Source organism: Scyliorhinus canicula, chromosome 11, assembly GCF_902713615.1.
Source record: "Scyliorhinus canicula chromosome 11, sScyCan1.1, whole genome shotgun sequence".
Classification (NCBI taxonomy): domain Eukaryota; kingdom Metazoa; phylum Chordata; class Chondrichthyes; order Carcharhiniformes; family Scyliorhinidae; genus Scyliorhinus; species Scyliorhinus canicula.
Window position 1 is genome coordinate 58881050 of NC_052156.1, and position 15537 is coordinate 58896586.

At 43.3% G+C, this 15537-nt stretch overlaps 1 protein-coding gene across 1 annotated transcript in view; it reads right to left on the minus strand.

The window, feature by feature from the left end:
* Positions 1–11349: 11349 nt before the first annotated feature.
* The window catches only part of LOC119973103 (myoD family inhibitor domain-containing protein 2-like), a 129898-nt gene continuing 125710 nt past the window's right edge, over positions 11350–15537 (minus strand). The window contains exon 4 of the mRNA XM_038810646.1: positions 11350–11879. Within this exon, the coding sequence (XP_038666574.1) occupies positions 11623–11879 (257 nt within the window). The 3' untranslated portion in view covers positions 11350–11622. The remainder of the gene's footprint in view (positions 11880–15537) is intronic.

Genomic DNA, 15537 nt, shown 5'->3' on the forward strand with positions numbered 1-15537 from the left:
CCCGCCAATCGGTGGGCCCCGATCGCAGGCCAGGCCACTATGGTGGCTCCCCCCCACCCGTGGTCGGACCCCCCCTCCCCCTACACAGGCTGCCCCCTGACCCTTCAACGTCGAGGTCCCGCCGGCTCAGAGGACGTTAGAATGGCGTCGGCAGGACTCGGATTTTTTGTGATGGCCGCTTGGCCCATCCGGGCTGGTGAATCAGCGCTCTGGCCCATGCCAGCCTGGGCTGGAGAGTTTTTTTTTAAAATTTAGATTACCCAATTATTTTTTCCAATTAAGGGGCAATTTAGCATGGACAATCCACCTACTCTGCACATTTTTGGGTTGTGGGGGCGAAACCCACGCAGACACGGGGAGAATGTGCAAACTCCACACAGACAGTGACCCAGAGCCGGGATCGAACCTGGGACCTCGGCACCGTGAGGCGGTTGTGCTAACCACTAGGCCACCGTGCTGCCCTCGGGCTGGAGAGTTGGTGCATTCCCCGACCGATGCCTCGCCGACCACGTGGGCGCTGGTGGCGCTGATTCTCCACTCTGCGGAGAATTGCGTCCCGGCGTCGGGGTGGCGTGGCGCGATTTGTGCGGCGCCGCGCTGATTCTCCAACCCAGTGGGGGGTCGGAGAATTCCTCCCAGTATGTTCTGAATTTCAGAAGATTTCCTGGAAATAGTCAAGCAATAAACAAGCAAGGTGGCACAATTTGGAATGAAGTTTACACATACAATAAAAATGGATTGTATATTAAATCACAACTTTATGTTACTTAAGGAAGATGGCTATTTTACTTTGCAAAAGCAAAAACATTTCAAAAGCCAAATTTGTGTGCTTTTTGGAATTTGGATTATTTGCGTTATTTGAATTTGTAGCTTTGCATAGATCTGGGATGTTAAATTAATTATGTCTATGAAAAAATAATTCTTAATTTTAACAGCGAATAGAATTGAGCAGGATTATTCTCAGTTAATGATTGTAGACTTAGCAAACATGTTGTTTCGTCGCCAAGATTGCTCTTTGGTCTGAATGGGAAGGAATTATGGAAAATTAAATTAGAAATAAATCAACAGTCAATCTCTTGACTGCCAGAAATCTGAAGGGTAAGGAAGTAAGAATCTTTCCTGCAAAATAGGTTCCGAGCACAGAGGCTCTGAGTCATTAAGTAAAAATGCCATCTTGTGAAACCCAAACTGTGGCTCATCTGATCTGACCTAAAATAATCCCACCTATGTTTCTACATGACCGTCATTTTTTATAGGCTGAATTTTCATAGCACAGGCTTGCCCATTGACAAGCATGAAAATTAACTGCGAGCAACTGAGAGATCTACAGTAAACATAGTGGCAGCTGCCATGGGTATTCTTGTTGTGCAAAAACAGCCACCAAAAAGTCCTCCGTTTCCAAAGCATCACCTACTGGCCCAGTAAAGTGTAGGGACTAGCCATTTTTTTTGAATGGCAGAACATTTCATCATGAGCTTCCAAAACATTTTTTCCATTGCTTTGAGTATGGAAATAAGCATTCCTGGTGCAAAGCAGAGGAAAGATTTGTCTCATAGGACTTTGTCTATGGCTTATTTTTCTTCATTCTTCCTCAGTAGGTTCAAGGTTAATACGAATTTGACTTAAAGAAACAATTCTGCCCCCAAGTTGTGCCAAAGTATCAGCTTTTAGAGAACAATTGGCTGGCTTTCATGTTTTAACATTGGTTAATTGACAAACCCACTTGCCGCTTGCTGCTTACTTTGATCTGAGAATGATCCACTGAAAAAAAATCTTTGCAATATGTTGAGAAATTGATTTGGGTTTGATAATTAATGGATACGGCTTGGTTCCTAGAAAAGCCGATGAAGGAATTAATTTTATTCCAGGGTGACAGATGCAGATGTTGTTCAAAAAAAAATGAAATTGGATGGTAAAATAGTGGGGGTGATGGGTTTTGACGTGCTGTCCACAACATTTTTGAAGAGCTAGGAGAAGCCTCTTAACTGTGCAGGAATGGAATTATTTTTAAAATGTCCTTGGGAGAGAAAGTCTTAATTTATTACCACTAGTGCAGATTTATGTCAATTCCCAGGAGGCAGGCTGTGCCACGGAGCACCACCTGTGTGGCCCGCGTGGGGGTCTTCAATAACAATCGAATAAATTTCGAACAAAACACTACAGCAACTCACCAAGGCACCCTCAACTGCACCTTCTAATTCAGCAACTTCTACCATCTAGAAGTTCATGGACAGCAGATGCATGGGAACACCACCACCTGCAAGATGCCCTCCAAGCTACTCACCATTCTTAGTACTTTATCCCCATTTCTTTACTGTCGCTGGATCAAATACCTGAAACACTCAGGTGGAGCATCACGAGGCAGGCCTCAGTGTTGTATTATTAATCACTATATGGCAATTATCTTGTTAAGGAAATTGCTAGTTAAACATGTGGCAATGGCCAATAACTTCCTGCAGGATTGGCGACTCAAATCGCTGGTGCGCTGCACATGCGTCGCGTGATGACCGGGAGGTGTGGCATGCCCGCTGGAAGCGTGTGCCGTTTAAGCTCCTGGCTGGTTGCTTTTTTTGACTGCTTGAAGTCCTGCGCTGCTGAATGAAAAATCCAGCAACAGTGCAAACTTGGGCCACTTACTCGGATATTTGGTGAATTTACACCTTTTTTTATTTGCACTCTTATTTTTCGGTCCAGCAGAGGCAGGAGACATTGGGAGACATTTTGTTTGGTAAGTTAAAGGTTTATAATATTAGTGCTTAGCATTTATAAATATGTTTAAAATGCAAACAAAATTAAAGGAAGATATATATTTTTTTAAACTTTAGTTTGTCATGAAGCTGTTAATTCTATTAAAAGGGTAATTTACTGTATAAAGTGAGTTTGAAGTCACAGGATGTGAAAAAAATTATTTTTTTTAAGTTTTGGTTTGTCATGAGGATGTTATTCCATTAAAGGAACTATAATGGATAGATGTGGTGATCACTTGGCAACAGGTATGATTGCCCATCTAAGATACTCAGTGTTATTGGTCACATGTTCTGCGGGTCCTTGCTTGGCTGATGAGGTTGATTCTAGGGCCACATCTTCAACCACTCACTTGGCAGGAGTTTCCAAAAGGTGGGATCGGTCATTGGATGCTAAGTCTTGGGTATTTCTTTCTCAGGCTCCTTTCCTGAGCCTCCTCTATCTGTCGGGTGCTTTTGAAGGATTGGGACCCTTCAATCAGGAGGTTCCTCTGAGTAGGTATCTTCTGAGCAAAGGCCGCCCAGGCATTGAAGTCTATGTTCCTTTTCTTGAGTAAGCCTACAAGATGTCCTTCAAAAGCTTTCTTTGTCTTCCTCTTGTCCGGAATCCTTCCTTGAGCTGGGTGAAGAAGATTTGCTTTATAGTCGGGACATTGATATCCAAAATATATTTGCAGCCCAGCGTACTTGGTTTCAGATGATCATGGCCTTGATACTGGTGCTATTGACTCCTTCAAAGACATTAATGTTAGCACGTCTATCCTCCCAGCTGATTCAGAGCTAAAGTACATTTGGGTTTTGCAATGTATTTTAAACTGAGTTGTTTACAAGTCTCCCTGATGTAATGTTCACCCTCAGTGAGTACTTCAAATGCTTTAACAAAGTTTAATGCCTTAGTTGATATATGCAAGCCTCTTGCAAGCTGTGAACTATCTGTTTGACAGGCATTGCAGTAAACCAATCACCCACCCTAAGGTGCACTGCCAAAGGACATTCTGAAATGATGTCAGAGGAGGTGTGTTCCAGGGCACTATGCTTCAGCAGCTGTGGCTTTCGGACATTAAGCTTGTCAATTAACAATTGTCAAAATCATCCTCTTCTCCCTCTTCCTCCCTCCCTCCAGTTCCATCCCTCCCTTTCGTCCCTCTTCCATCCCTCCACTTCTCCCCTTCTTTCCCTCCCTCCCCTTTATAAATAGGCGGGGCTGTTGTGTTTAAGTATATATTTTATTGCAAGAAATTTGCAAAAGCTGAGGCAGTTTTATGTCATTGTTCAGCTGATAAAGCTAAACGTTAAGCAAAATGTTAACTGATTTCAAAGTTTTGTATTTATACAATAATTTTCATTACTAAATATTCTACATTCAACTTTACAAGCTTCTACAAGTCTTTTACTGAAACGTCAGAACACAATATTTATTGAAAGAATGATAAATGAAGGAGATAATTGAAGCAAACAAGGCAGAAACATAGCTAACACGGTGGCACACTAGTTAGCACTGCTGCCTCACAACACCAGGGGCCCCTGTTCAATTCAAACTTTGGGTGACTGTGTGGTGTTTGTACTTTCTCCCCGTGTCTGCATGGATTTCCGAGAACCATAAAATAGAATCATAGAATTCTGCAGTGCTGAAGGAGGCCATTCAGCCCATTGAATCTGCATCGACCCTCTGAAAGAGTACCCTACCAGGGTCCACTACCCACTCTATCCCCGAAACTTAACCTGTACACCCCTGGACACGAATGGGCAACTAAAATGGCCAATCCACCTAACCTGCACATCTTTGGACGGTGGGAGGAAACTGGAGCAATTGGAGAAAGCCCATGGAGACACAGGGAGAAGGTGCAGACTCTGCACAGACAGTGATCCAAGGCCGGAATTGGACCTGGGACCCTGGAGCTGTGAAGCAACTGTGCTAACCACTGTGCTACCGTGGCGTTTGAATCTAAAAGACCAGACTGGATTGATCCCTCCACCGTAGTCCCTGGTTGTAAGTAGCAAGTGGTAGCAAAGGATACACTTTAAGCTTGCTGATTCACTGCTGTATATGAAGCCTTTTGTTTCAATCCTCAGAGGGAAACAAGTGTACTCTTGTAGACAATTTAAGTTAGGGGTGGCATGGTGGCACAGTGGTTAGCAGTGATCAAAGATGTGTATGTTAGGTGGGGTTATGGGGATAGGTTGGGAGAGTGGGCCTAGGTAGGTGCTCTTTCGGAGGTTCAGTGCCGACTCGATGGGCCAAATGGCCTCCTTCTGTACAGAAGGGGCAGCATGGTGGTTAGCATAAATGCTTCACAGCTCCAGGGTCCCAGGTTCGATTCCCGGCTGGGTCACTGTCTGTGCGGAGTCTGCACGTCCTCCCCGTGTGTGCGTGGGTTTCCTCCGGGTGCTCCGGTTTCCTCCCACAGTCCAAAGATGTGCGGGTTAGGTGGATTGGCCATGCTAAATTGCCCGTAGTGTCCTAAAAAGTAAGGTTAAGGGGGGGGGTTGTTGGGTTACGGGTATAGGGTGGATACGTGGGTTTGAGTAGGGTGATCATTGCTCGGCACAACATTGAGGGCCGAAGGGCCTGTTCTGTGCTGTACTGTTCTAAGTTCTAAGAAGGGATCCTACAGAATGGCAGAAGGACTGCGCAAAATTGCAAGTTTTGGCTATCCACCAATGTTTCTGACTCTGAACCATATCAGCAATGGAAAGTTGAAATTGAAATATGGACCCAGGTTACTTCCATACCCCAAAATAAGCAAGGTAGGGGCTGGTTTAGCTCACTGGGCTTTTAAATCGCTGGCTTTTAAAGCAGACCAAGCAGTACGGTTCGATTCCCGTACCAGCCTCCCCGGACAGACACCGGAATGTGGCGACTAGGAGCTTTTCACAGTAACTTCATTGAAGCTTACTCGTGACAATAAGCGATTTTCATTTTTTCATTTCATTTTCAGGTATGGTATCAGCGCTATCATTACTATCCCAAAGTAAGGAAAGGAGTAACATATTTCCAAAGTGCAAAGTGGATGATCTGGATCAAGAAGAGGGGTTGGATCCTGGATAGGTTTTACAAAAAGCACAAATTATTGGAATATGAAACCTGGGCAAAAATTGATAGGTTTAAGAAATCAGAGGATCAGTCCATGGAAGAATATGCCATGAATTTTGATAAATGTAAGAGACTTTGGAGCACTTGAAATTCCAGAATCTGTATTGACATTTAGATTACTGGGCTCTTCCCGCATTTCCCATGTTGATAGTCTGTTGGTACTAACAGGGGTTCAATCTTGGGGGAAAGAATCTCTCCTAGATCAAATGGCTGCATCCCTAAATATATTTTTGAGAAGAGTCATTACCAGTCACTCCCTGAGCATATACAAACAAAAGTGCTACAAATCAAAGGATAAAGGATTCAATGGTGGCTCAATCCCAAGATCAACCAAACATGAGTCAAAAATTCCAAAACAGAAATGGGATTAATGACAGGAAGTTTGAAAACGTTCATATTCTAGCCAGTTTGAAAGTTGGGACAAAGGGTGTGTCTAGTGCGGAGACCATAGGGGTTTAAACCTGAAAAATGTACGGGGCATGGTTAATCACTGTTTCTGGTGTGATTCCCAGTATCATTATGTGATGAACTGTCCACAGTGAAGGAACTGTGGGCAGCACGGTAGCATGGTGGTTAGCATAAATGCTTCACAACTCCAGGGTCCCAGGTTCGATTCCTGGCTGGGTCACTGTCTGTGCGGAGTCTGCACGTCCTCCCCGTGTGTGCGTGGGTTTCCTCCGGGTGCTCCGGTTTCCTCCCACAGTCCAAAGATGTGCGGGTTAGGTGGATTGGCCATGCTAAATTGCCCGTAGTGTCCTAAAAAGTAAGGTTAAGGGGGGGGGGGGTTGTTGGGTTACGGGTATAGGGTGGATATGTGGGTTTGAGTAGGGTGATCATGGCTCGGCACAACATCGAGGGCCGAAGGGCCTGTTCTGTGCTGTACTGTTCTATGTTCTATGAACCTTGTTTGGTAAGTAATCCATGAGACAGATATATCTGAGACTGAAAATGATGAAGGTGACTGCCATGATGGAACTGTCTTGGTCACTGAGAGTTTGAAACCAGGGCTGAGCATTTTAATGGTCGAGTCCTTCAACTGGGCAGTTTTGGAGTGCTTGCATTTCTACATTGTGTGGTGTGGACTGGCTTAACTACTACCTCAGATCTCTCAAGAAGATAAACCGGCAGAAGATCGGTGAGTATGAAAGTGACACTTGCTTCAGGTTTGGAGATGACAATACATTAAGATCCTCCAAACGGGGCGTTCTCCCTTGTAAGATCGCAGAGGTCAATTGGTTTATCATTGCTGATGTGGTTTCTAGTAAGATATCACAATCGTTAAGTTGATCTGCGACGAAAAAGGCTCAGACGATGCGACAGATGAAGAATGATCAAGCTGTAGTTTTTGGAAAATATATAGATCTGCATTCTCATCAAAAGATTCATGAAGCTTTGTTAATGACTGCAAATAAGAATTTGGTAGACAAAAAGAAGATAATTTGGAAATTAAACAGGCAGTTTGCACATGCAGTGCCAAAGAAACTGAGGACTCTATTTCAAGCTGCGGGATCACATGATATAGGATATGATGATCTAATTGAACAAACTGCTGCTCAATGTGAAACCTGCATTAACTATCGCAGGACACCATCACTTTCTGTGTCAGCCTGCCATAAGATATGAGAGCAAAAGTAGGCCATTCGGTCCATTGAGTCTAATCTGCCATTCAATGAGATCATGGCTGATCTGGTATAGTCCTCAACTCCACTTTCCCGCCTTATCCAAATAACCCTTGATTTCCTCACAGATTAAAAATCTGTCTATCTCAGCCTTGAATATACATAATGACCAAACCTCCATAGCCCTCTGTGGTAAAGAATTCCACAGATTCACTACCCTCTGAGAAAAGAAATTCCTCCTCATCTCTGTCTTAAATGGACAACTCCTTACTCTGTGAAATTCTTCTCCAACTCCCAAAGGGAATCAAGAAAATCTCTATAAATCTGCATAATCGGGCAGCACGGTGGCGCAGTGGCTAGCACTGGGACTACGGCGCTGAGGACCCGGGTCCTGAATCCCAGCCCTGGGTCACTGTCCGTGTGGAGTTGCACATTCTCCCCGTGTCTGCGTGGGTTTCATCCCCACAACCCAAAGATGTGCAGGTTAGGTGGATTGGCCACGCTAAATTGCCCCTTAATTGGAAAAAAAAAATAATTGGGTACTCTAAATTTATTTTAAGAAAAATAATAAATCTGCATAATCACAATGACCCTCAGTTACTGGAAACATTTCCTTCATTCAGGAAACTTCTGTTTTGAAGGAAAGCAGTGTCTCCACATGTTCAGATAGTTTGTTCCAAAGATGATTGACTCTCTCCTAAACAAACTGCTTCCTGGTATGTAGTCTAACTCTTTGATTAAATATTTTATAAGAACATCCTCTCGTGCATGTATCTATATCTATCTCAAATCACTTATCCAATCTGACTGAATCCAATGCATTTAACATTCAAAAATACATTTATCATACCCCTATTAAACCTTTGCTTCCTGAAGTAAATGGTCCTGAAGTAAATAATGCCTATCCTTATAATCAGAAATCTTTAAACTGGTCATCCTCTCCTGCACCTACTATGAGGCCTCAATATTATTCACCATGTGCAAGGGGCAAAGGTGGATAACATTCTCAGTCTAAAGATGCAAAGTATATTGGGCTGGATTCTCCGCCCCGTGACATCGGCAATGCGGATCGCGATTGGGTGGAGAATCAGGCGTCCGGTTGAAATCGAGGTTCACGCCAGGTGCCAAACTAACTGCTATGCTCCAGCCTCCCACTGGCAGTGGGATTGGGGTTCGGGCCTGCACACCAGCAGGTGAATGCTAATGATTCCATTGCATCCACTTAGCAGGCCCGGCAGCAGATTCTCTGGGTCCTTGTGATGCTCTGGCTCTAGGCCACGAATCATGCATGCAGGGTTAATACCAAGAGTGAACCTGACAGATGGCCCTTGCGGTGGGCCAACTCCTAAGGGGGTTGTCCCCAAAGTCCATCAGACGGCCTACCTTCCTCCCCCCACAATGCACAACCTGCCCACATCTCCCCTACCAGACACACCCTAAACATGGAGGCAACCCACAGGCACCCCCAAACTAAAGGACGCCCCCTCCCCAGAGACCCCTTACCTAAAGGGACACTCCACCAACAACCCCCAGAAAAAGGCCACTGTCTGGAAGTTAGAAAGCAGTCCATACAGGGGGAGTTAAAAAAAAACACTCACCTGGAAGCGAGACTTGTCCATACCTGGAAACTGAAAAGCAGTGACCCATATTTAAACCCTCAGATCCTTTAGCTGCAAGCCATTCATTCAGAAAATCCAGGGTCGGCAGTGTGGCACAGTGGTTAGCACTTTACAGCACCAGGGACTGAGATTTCATTCCCACTTTGGGTGACTGTCTATGTGGACTCTACATGTTCTCCCTGTGCCTGCGTGGGTTTCCTCTGGCTGCTCCGGTTTCCTCCCACAGTTCAAAGATGTGCAGGTTGGGTGGATTGGCCATGCAAAAATTCCCCCTTAGATGTGAAGGTTAGGTGGGGCTACGGGAATAGCGCAGGGGAGTGAGCCTGGGTAGGGTGCTGTTTCAGAGAGTCAGTGCAGGCTCGATGGCCGAATGGCCTCCTTCTCCACTGTAGGGTTTCTATGGGTGGGGGCTGATTTTGCGATTCGGCAGGGCGTGGAGGCTGCTTTGCGATGTGACGGCTGGCCACGGGGCCTTGTTGTTGCATGGTCCATTCAGTGGTATTCCTCATATAAATTTATGAATAGCAAAGAGGGGGGATCGCAAATCACGTGCAATTCAGCTCTGGCTGGGTAGTCTCCCAAACGGAGAATTTCGCCCACTCTGTACATTTATTTTATATTGAACGGACCAATCTGCACAGCTGCGTGATACTTGCTGTGTATTTCTAAGATGCTATCAGAAATCAACTTCAAGTTCCTTTCTTGTTCTGGACCCCATCATCGATCCCACCTCCCTTTCTCTGCAACCTCCTCTACCCCAGGTCGATAACCCATATATAACGCATAGATCCAAGAAAACCCAGGCATTGGCATACATGTGATATACCCATTTTCTTTAATATTCTGGGATCAAAGTAAATGGGACATTAAGCACTGAAATTTTAGCTATGGCCATTTCAGTGGTAATTTCTATTGAAGCAATGAGAGAAGAGAAAAAGAAACCAAGACAAACTGGCCTTAATGAAGCATGCTTCACGACCACAGGACATCCCCAAGTGCTTCACAGCTAATTAATTACTTTTTGAACTGTTGTAACAGAAACATGCAGCAGTTAATTTGTGCGCAGTCGGGTCCCACAAACAGCGATGAGATAAATAATCAATTAAATTATTTTTAATGGTGTCGAATTGGAGATAAATGTTGACTGGAACACCAGGAGAACTCCTCTGCTTTTTATATAGTGTGATGGAATATTTTACTTCCATCTGAGAGCGCAGACAGGATTTCAATTGAGCATATCAACTGAAAGATGGATTTGCTGCACTTTTAAAGAGCCAAGTGGGACTCTTATGTGTTATTTAATGTTGCACAATATCTTGATTATGTTTCAAAAATTGTCCTTGTAAAAGATAAATTGTATAATAAACTCTAAAGCCAGTTGGTGCATTTTTGTTTGGAGTAATATAGTAAAGTCAGTGACTATCCTGGCATCATTGAATTTCGGAAAGCCCCCTTGAACAGTCAGACATGATATTCTCTCATGTATACGTTTATTTATTTATACAATTGATATTAATAACAGAAAGGAAATGCATAACTTGAGAGTAACACTGCTAGAAAAAGTCATGGCATAGATTTTAAATAGTAATACATTTAGAATAAGTGCACATTATAGTTGTACCTTCGAAAACTATAGTAAATGGCTCATGCTGCAATAGAATCAATCATTTCTAAATTCTCAATTGAACAATTTTAATTAGAGTACATATTTTTTAGCAATCCTTAAATTTATAGACTAGTATTTTATTTTGTTAACTTCTTTAACATCTTCATTCTTGAGAATTCACAAACCAAGGCAGAATAATACACGTTCGATCATGGCATACATGAATATATTCATATTGTGTGGAGGGCATTGGTTTACTGTTGAATTGTGTTAAAGTTCTAAGAGATTTGTGTTCATAATCTATTTTCCTTTTGTGCACATGAATGTATTGGTTTCTCATTTTCCATAAATATGCGATAAAAAGCTAAAGTCCTGCCTTTGATTAAGGACACAGGTCAAAGGTTTGCTCTTCACTGGTCACGATGGAAAACAAAGACCGCAGCACTCAGAACAAATCCCCACGCAGTTGGAATTTACGCAACTTTCTTCCAGGTCCTCACAGCCAGTGCGGCAAGGCAAGTCGAGGTTTTCAAAATCTTTGCTGCAGCAACTGCACATATTGAATCCAGCACATGCTGCACCATCAGAGATGGATTTGAACATGGACAGCATTTCACAAAACAGGCAGGCTAGCAGGCATTGGACACAGTGGTCTTCTTAAGGACAAAAGGGGAGTAAAAGGTGAAACATGTGATCCAACATTATTCAAAAATCTATTACATAACATAGATGAACAAATTATGGCATCTAGCTTAACAACTAGAGTTTCACTCCAGATTTATTTTGGAAACTTTGAGAAAACAATGCCTGAATTCTGTGGTCATTAAATGCAGAAATATAATCACAAAATTTACTTCCTTAAAGAGAGACTGTGTAATTATGTATCGAGACTATGATTAGTAGCTTCATTGGAATACTCCCATCATATGCATAAGGGAGCTCATCGATAGCAAACTTCAGAAATTTCTAAAGCTAGTTCCAAACACTCACTGGTTTCCTGGCAAGAGTCAAATATACCACAGTCAAATTCACACTTGCAGTTACAATCATGATAGTTATGGCTCACATCAGAATTATATTTATGACAACGATAACCACATGCCCGGTTCCATTGATTTGAACATGTGTGAGGTAGCATGACCAGAAAATCGTAGAACTGGCAGAACAGACAGTTTAGAATGAGGGACGCACATTCATCTGATAAAAAAGATGGGATGATAAAGAGACAGGGCAAAGTTAGTGGTTATGAAATAAGAATGGTGGAAACATCAACATCTGGAAAGTCTATTTGAACATGCAACAGAAACAACGTAGGTAGCAACACGAAGTAGCAATAAAATGTAAATGAAGCTTCAGTTAAATATAAAGTAATATTAACTGCCTAATTTGATTCTTTTACTGCTAATTTGGTAGAATTTGGAAAATGATTCCAAATACAAATTTCAAAAATCACAAACGTAAGACACATCGGTTCAGCTGAGGCTTTTTTTTCTGGAAATATTTACAGCAGCACTAAGGCACGTGCGGAGTTAGTACCAAATGACATTTTGTATATTCAATTACAGCTATCAATCATTTTGCACAATCACTTTCTAAATACATAATACACATGTCAGAAAGAGCCCAGTTGTATTTCAGCGGCATCGAGCAATGCTGCATGATTTACATGACTGTTTACAACATCATAGCAATATTTTAATAATTGTGCAGGTTGCAAATGGCCTTCAATGACAAGCTAACACTTCAGGGAACATAATTTAGACAATGCATTTTTTTTTGTTGTTCCATCCGAGTTGATCGAATGGCGTTTTGGTCATATCAGAAAACTCTTTTGCTTTTTGTAATGTCGGTGCACAGGGAAAAACATCCGTAATTAGTGCTGGAGAATTATTGAGCTCATTAAATCTGACTGAATGAGCTTTTCCTCAATGATTCAGTGAGTTTAGCCGCTGAGCAACAAAGGCTACAGAAATGTCAACTGGATTCCTGGTTGTGCCACAGGTATTACAATTGGCCCCTGTACCCCTGGGTTCAGATGTGCAAAGCCAATCACAGTTTTCAGTCCTGAGTTCCACAGCCCAACCTTGGTAACAAACTTGATTGAATTTTTTGAAGAGCAGATTAAGTGGACAGTGGAAAGTCTATGGATATTTTTAATGGAGAGTTCCTGGATATCTTGCTGCAGCTGAGACCACACCTGGAGCATTGCGTACAGTTTTGGTCTCCTTATCTAAGAAAAGATACACTTGCCGTAGAAGGAGTGCAGCAAAGGTTCACCAGACTGATTCCTGAGCTGGCAGGATTGTTGTATGAGGAGATATTGGGTCTGCTGGCAAGGGAGTTAGAAGGATGAGAGGGGATCAAATTGAAAGGTATCAAATTCTGACGGGGCTGGACAGACTTTATGCAGGGATGTTGTCTCCTCTGGCTGGGGGTCTAAAATGAGGGGTCGCAGTCTCAGGATATCGGGTAGGCCATTTAGGACTGAGATGAGGAGAAACATCTTCACTCAGAGGGTGGTGAACCTGTGGAATTCTCTACCACAAAAGACAATGGAGGACACGTCACTGAATATATTTAATAAGGAAATAGATAGATTTCTACACTCCAAAAGTATCAAAGGGTATGGGGCGAGCACTGGCGTGTGGTGTTGAGATAAAGAATCATCCAAGGGCAGCACGGTAGCACATGTGGCTAGTACTGTGGCTTCACAGCGCCAGGGTCCCAGGTTCAATTCCCCACTGGGTCACTGTCTTTGCGGAGTCTGCACGTTCTCCCTGTGTCTGCGTGGGTTTCCTCCAGGTGCTCCGGTTTCCTCCCACAGTCCAAGGACATGCAAGGTTAGGTGGATTGGCCATGCTAAATTGCCGTTAGTGTCCACAAAGGTTAGAAGGGGTTAGTGGCTTATAGGGATAGGGTGGAAGTGAGGGCTTAAGGGGGTCAGTGCAGACTCGATGGGCCAAATGGACTCCTTCTGCACTGTATGTTCTATGTACCTATGATCATATTAAATGGCAGAGCAGACTTTAACGGCTAAATGGCCTACTCTGGCTCCTATTTTCTATGTTTCCAGAAGGCATTTGATAAAGTCACTCATAAGAGACTGTTTGTTATAGTTAAAACCCATGGAATTGAATTCAAATTATTGACCTGGATAGGAAGTTTGCTAAGTGCCAGGAGACAAAGTGTAAGGATAATGGGCATGTATTCTAATTAGGAGGATGTGACAAATGGTGTCTCGCAGGGGCCTGTGTTGGAACTTGAACTATTCACCATATTTATTAATGACTTGATGGGACAGAAAACCACATATTCAAATTTGCCGATGACATAATAGTAGGCAGTGTAGATTGAAGCAATAAGCTATAAAGAAATCTCAATAGATTAAAGTGAGTGGGAAAAACCATGGCAAATGGATTTCAATGTAAACAAAAGTGAGCTCACCCACTTTAAACATCAAAAGGATAGAACAAGGTACATCATAAATGAGGCAGAGCTAATAACAGCGGAGGTCTAAAGAAACTTGGGCCAGAAGTTTTGCTTCACAGTGCCAGGGACCCGGGTTCAATACCTGACCGAGGTCACTGTCTGCGGAGTCTGCACGTTCTCCCCCTGTCTGCGTGGATTTCCTCCTGGTGCTCCGGTTTCCTCCCACAAGTACCGAAAGACGTGTTTGTTCGGTGAATTGGACATTCTGAATTCTCCCTCAGTGTACCCAAACAGGTGCCGGAGTGTGGCGACTACGGGATTTTCCCAGTAACTTCATTGCAATGTTAATGTAAGCCTACTGTGACACTAATAAAGATTATTATTATTAATATTATTATTATTAGGTTCTCTAACTTTGTGAAATGGTGATGGAGTCCTGGATTCAGAAGTCTAGCTCCTGAATCTGGCCTCTATCATTTTTGCAGAAGAGGAATGGGGCAGATTCTAACGTGCAATTCCATTGTTCACAGAGGCAACTATGCATGCTAAAGTGAAGCTGCCTCAGTCAGATCTGATTTTGCCGAATTGGATGTCCAAAACATGAATTGTCCGCTTTAGACCTGGTAGGATAAGGTCTAAATTTCCCAGAGGTATTAGGAGACAGAGCATACTCTTTTAGAGAGGTAAGGTACCATTTTAGTTATAGTCCTAGGACATCTTTGGGAGAGGAAAAGTGACCTTTGTGAGATGGAAGGTGCTGTTTGGGATTGTCAAACGTAGGTATGAATGTGTGTAAAAGGTGTATGAGCTCATTGGAACTGCCAAGAGCACTGTCAAGAGAACCATAAAGTGAAGTGTCTAAATAATTGCAAGCTGTCAAGGCATTTAAATGTCCTTTGCTTTAAATATATATTTTTTAACTGGCTGCTGTGTTAAACAAGTGTTTGCTGTTTCACTCTGACTATTACTAAAAGCCTGAGGGTTGCCATTACCGGATTAGTACAAAATGTCTGATTTCACAACCCATCAATATCACAAAGGAGAGCCTATGGGCTCAGTTTGATTGACAGCTCCAAGGGCGGGATTCTCCGTTTCTGAGACTAAGTGTTGACGCCAACGCCAAATTCGTGAAATTTCCCGACAGAAAAACTGGCGCCACACCTGGACCAATTTTGCTACTACTAAGGGGCTAGCACCAGTGCTGCGTGGAACACAATCGATTCCAATGGAAAATGGAGCCAGATTCGCCGGGTCTGTGATTGACACTTAGGAGGCTGACAAGCTGCAGCCGCACATACACATTACACTCCCCACACACACTCATATCCCAGCCAACAAGGTGGCACTGATTGTGCTGTAGTACACCCATACAGATGATTGGTCAGCTAGGGCCAAAGGGCACTCAGGGAGGTGCCCTGGGGGGGAC